Genomic DNA, 4,516 nt, shown 5'->3' with positions numbered 1-4,516 from the left:
ATCATCACAGAGTTTTTGAGTTGTGGCAATTGAACCACAACTAGTTTCAACTTCCATTGCATATTCATAAAAGAGGGGGAATACATCAAGTAATTTTCTATATATAAAACACAAAAAAATTATACATGTAGTGAAATTCACTACAGGATATTATAAAAAAACAATTAAAACTTCAACTCTAACAAGGCTAAAGTTAGCCAATCACAAACAAAAACTTCAACACTTATCTAAAAAAACTACAAGCTCTAGAGCTGAAGTTCGACAGTTATAAAAAAAAACTTCAGCTCTAGAGCTGAAGTTCGACAGTTATAAAAAAAACTTCAGCTCTCGACAGTTATAAAAAAAAACTTCAGCTCTATAGCTGAAAGTTCACCAGTTACAAACCAAAAAATTCACCAAAAAACATGTTTTGTAATTTGTACCTGTAGTAACAATTTCCTGTGTAGCAACACCTAGAAGTTCATTGCAAATCGCTATTACTCCTGCATACCGATCGTCTTTCAGATTTGAAGTACCAACAGGTGCTTGATCACTTTCTGAAGCACAACTCGGTGAATGTTTTTCAGTGCCAACAACTTGATCATCTGCACCTTTCTCTCCACCTTGTGGTTGAACAAGTTCAACGCCTCCGACAGCCGCTTCATTATATGTAGCATTATCATCTGCGACATTAGGCAATGCATCATGAGCAGTATGTTCTTCAGTCTCGACAACTTGATTATGAGCACCTTCCTCACTACCAATATTCTCAGTTGATAAATGTGCTTCATCATTTACATATCTGCTCAATCTATCAGGACTCGAACGTTGCTCTTCAACTTGTTCTTGAACATTTTGATCGCCTTCAAAAGCCAATGGATCTTCACAACAGTCATTCATCCTGTCATATTCTCGATCGATTCCATTTGATTTGTTGACAATCGTAAACAACTGTTCAAACTTCTCATCGAAATATTCCTAGAAAAAAAATTACTAAAAATGATTAATCGGAATAAAATGAGCACAAATAAAAAGACTTCTCTATAAATTAGCTTACTTTCACTTTTACAAAAACAGCATCCACAATAGCAGTTCGCTCCTCCTTTTTAAACTTATCAAAAACTTCGTTCACGATTGTGCTTCTTTCTTTTTCATTTTGCCTTTGAACCTCCGTCGTTAACCTCTACAATAGATAACACAACAAAAATTCAAATATAGAAGAAAACTTCAGCTCAAAAAACATGTTGTACTTTTACAAAAACAAACCCAAAAAACTTCAGATAAAAACTTACAGAGCATATTTTATCAAGTAATTCATCTTCATCAAAGTCAGATGTAGATGGAGTAGAACGACTCTTGGTACGAGATGCTTCGCCAATAAAAGGAGTTTGATTCAGTTCTTTTGGTTGATTCCGACTACGTGGTAATTCACCAATGTCATGAGTTTGATTCACTTCTTTTGATCGACTCTTTGTAGGTGGTGATTTACCAATGACAGGATTTCGATTCAATTCGTTTGGTCGACTCAGAGTAAGTGGTGATTTACCAGTTGAAGGAACTGCATTATCTACATTTGAACGAATCCTACTGCACGGTAATTTCCTAATTAAAGGCATTGAATTCAATTCCTCTTCTGTAGGAATTATATCCAATACCCTAAAGTCGCGATATCTCTGTTTAATACAAAAAAGTATATTATGAGAAGAAAAAAACTAATACATCAGCATATTATTACAAAATAAAAAGTAACTTACTTCATGAGTTTTGAACATATAATAAAGTTCAGGAAATTTAGGCTCTCCCACGCATACATAACGTAACATCCTGGGGATCTGAGGCATATCAAGGTACTCATCCTCTGCTACATACCTCATCCGAACATCTGGGAAGAGCTCATAGAACCAAACACATAACGGATATGGAAATCCAGTAAGTTTATACTCAGTTGCATGATGTTTGTTCTGCTTGTCCAATACATGTTTCAATGAATAAATGAGCTTCTCATAAGCCACATTATCCCAGGGATATTCAACACGAGCCTTCTCGTCCTCAATGATAGATGCATACTCCTCATTCACACATGAATCGTTATTTTTCCCAAACAGAATAGACTCTAAAATAAGAATTTCCACAAGCGTAACTGCATCTTCATCATTCTCGCATACGTGTGGATAATTCACAGCATTCTTTGGAATTGCATTGCGAGTCATAAAACCTCGAATATCCTTCAGATACACACCCTTGGACTTACCAAAATACCGGTTTAGAATAGTTCTCTTTCGATTAAATGGTTTTTCAATATTATGTGCTGTTATCGGCAAACCACACATAATGTGAAAGTCTTCAAGGGTGAAGGAAACATCATGCCCAAATATCTTGAAACTAATAGAGTCTCGATCATTCGTGAATATTCGAGAAAGACACAGACAATGAACCAACTTCATGCTGCATTTGATATTCTCCATAGCAATAATGTGTTTAAATGGACCATTACTAAGCTTAGCCTGTTGTGCAGGAGTCAAGAAAGATGCAATTATACTCTTCAAATCATGGTTCCTCTTCCGGTAACCCTTAGAGTTAAACCATTCTGTAAACTCAAAATATCGTTGTCATGGTTTTGTAGGTAGAGGCTGAGGGACATAAGGACCTGGGACTACTACAGGTAGTCTAGGTTTTTTAGGTGCTTTGCCTTCTTTAGCTACTTTAGGATCTTTAGGTGCTTTAGGAGCCATCTGTCAAAAAAAAGTAAAAGATACATATAATAACATCAGGACATTATCAAAAAGATCATTTAAAACTTCAACACCTAAGAAGGCTTAAGTTCGACAGGTATAAAACAAAAACTTCAGCTGAAGGTTTTAATTTATTACTTAAAACTTCAGAAGGAGCCTAGCTAAATTAAAAAATGATATTGCACTAAAAAAACTTCGGCCAAGCAGCTGAAGTTTTTTTGTTATTACTCAAAAACTTCAGCAGGAGGCTGAAGTTTTCCACATACACTGGCTAAATTAAAAAAATCATATTGCACTAAAAAAACTTTGGCCTAACAGCTGAAGTTTTTTATTTATTACTTAAAAACTTCAGAAGGAGCCTGAAGTTTTCCTCCTACACTGGTTAAATTAAAAAATGATATTGCACTAAAAAAACTTCGGCCAAGCAGCTGAAGTTTTTTTGTTATTACTCAAAAACTTCAGCAGGAGGCTGAAGTTTTCCACATACACTGGCTAAATTAAAAAATGATATTGCACTAAAAAAACTTCGGCCAAGCAGCTGAAGTTTTTTTTATTACTCAAAAACTTCAGCAGGAGGCTGAAGTTTTCCACATACACTGGCTAAATTAAAAAAATCATATTGCACTAAAAAAATTCGGCCTAACAGCTGAAGTTTTTTATTTATTACTTAAAAACTTCAGAAGGAGCCTGAAATTTTCCTCCTACACTGGTTAAATTAAAAAATGATATTGCACTAAAAAAAATAAAAAAACTTCGGCCAAGCAGCTGAAGTTTTTTTGTTATTACTCAAAAACTTCAGCAGGAGGCTGAAGTTTTCCACATACACTGGCTAAATTAAAAAAATGATATTGCACTAAAAAAACTTCGGCCAAGCAGCTGAAGTTTTTTTGTTATTACTCAAAAACTTCAGCAGGAGGCTGAAGTTTTCCACATACACTAGCTAAATTAAAAAAATCATATTGCACTAAAAAAACTTCGGCCTAACGGCTGAAGTTTTTTATTTATTACTCAAAAACTTCAGAAGGAGGCTGAAGTTTTCCTCCTACACTAGCTAAACTAAAAAATCATATTGCACTAAAAAAACTTCGAATAAGCAGCTGAAGTTTTTTTGTTATTACTAAAAAAACTTCGAATAGATCGTTTCCTCTGCTATTTTTCGAATTTAAATAGAATAAATATTAAAAGAAACGCAGAAAAAACTTATAACAAAAACTTAATATTTCATTAAAACACAATAAAATATAAAAACAAATTACATAAATAAACAAAACAAAAAAATTAATCGTCCATTCCATCATCATCATTATCATCATCATCGTCGTTGTCACTTCCAGATGGACGAGCATCTTCATCAGCAAGATTGTCAAATCTTGCATACATCACAAGCGTATCAAGCTTGTTGTTAATTTCTTTGAGCTCCTTGTCGTACTTTTCTATCACCTCATCAATCTTCAACTCAAATGCCTCCATTATGTCTTGCTTGATCTCGTCCACTATTTGCCTAATGACAGCATCCATTTTTCTCCTTTTTGTATTTTATATCTGCTAAAATGTATGTGTTTGAGTGAATAAACTCAGAAGGAATAGCGTGCTTATATAGGGGAAAAAACTTTTGCAAGGTATATGAAAAGGCAAAAAGGAATTTTAAAGGTTGTCTAAAGAAAAGCGTGCATGAATATGATAGGAATGTATTTATTACACTAACACATACCCCCAAACGCAATATAATTACTACTTTAACTGTGTAGGTTAATGATGTATACTATGTAATTAATGCTGAAACATGCTATCGTTTCTGTAAAAAC

The 4,516-nt window shown here is 34.0% G+C and overlaps 1 protein-coding gene across 1 annotated transcript; it reads right to left on the bottom strand.

Annotated features, from left to right (window-relative positions):
* Positions 1-422: 422 nt before the first annotated feature.
* On the bottom strand, positions 423-2,711 carry LOC109215407 (the record flags this gene model as incomplete). The annotated part of the gene is made up of 5 exons (XM_019379472.1): positions 2,627-2,711; positions 1,734-2,566; positions 1,272-1,652; positions 1,037-1,162; positions 423-957 (listed from the first exon to the last, which is right to left on the bottom strand). Coding segments are annotated over exons 1-5 (1,960 nt in total), but the record flags the coding sequence as incomplete, so codon positions are not given.
* Between the last annotated feature and the right edge of the window lie 1,805 nt (positions 2,712-4,516).

This window comes from Nicotiana attenuata, unplaced genomic scaffold (genome assembly GCF_001879085.1).
Source record: "Nicotiana attenuata strain UT unplaced genomic scaffold, NIATTr2, whole genome shotgun sequence".
NCBI lineage: Eukaryota > Viridiplantae > Streptophyta > Magnoliopsida > Solanales > Solanaceae > Nicotiana > Nicotiana attenuata.
Note: the sequence above shows the minus strand (reverse complement) of the source record. Positions and strands in the feature narration are given on the sequence as shown.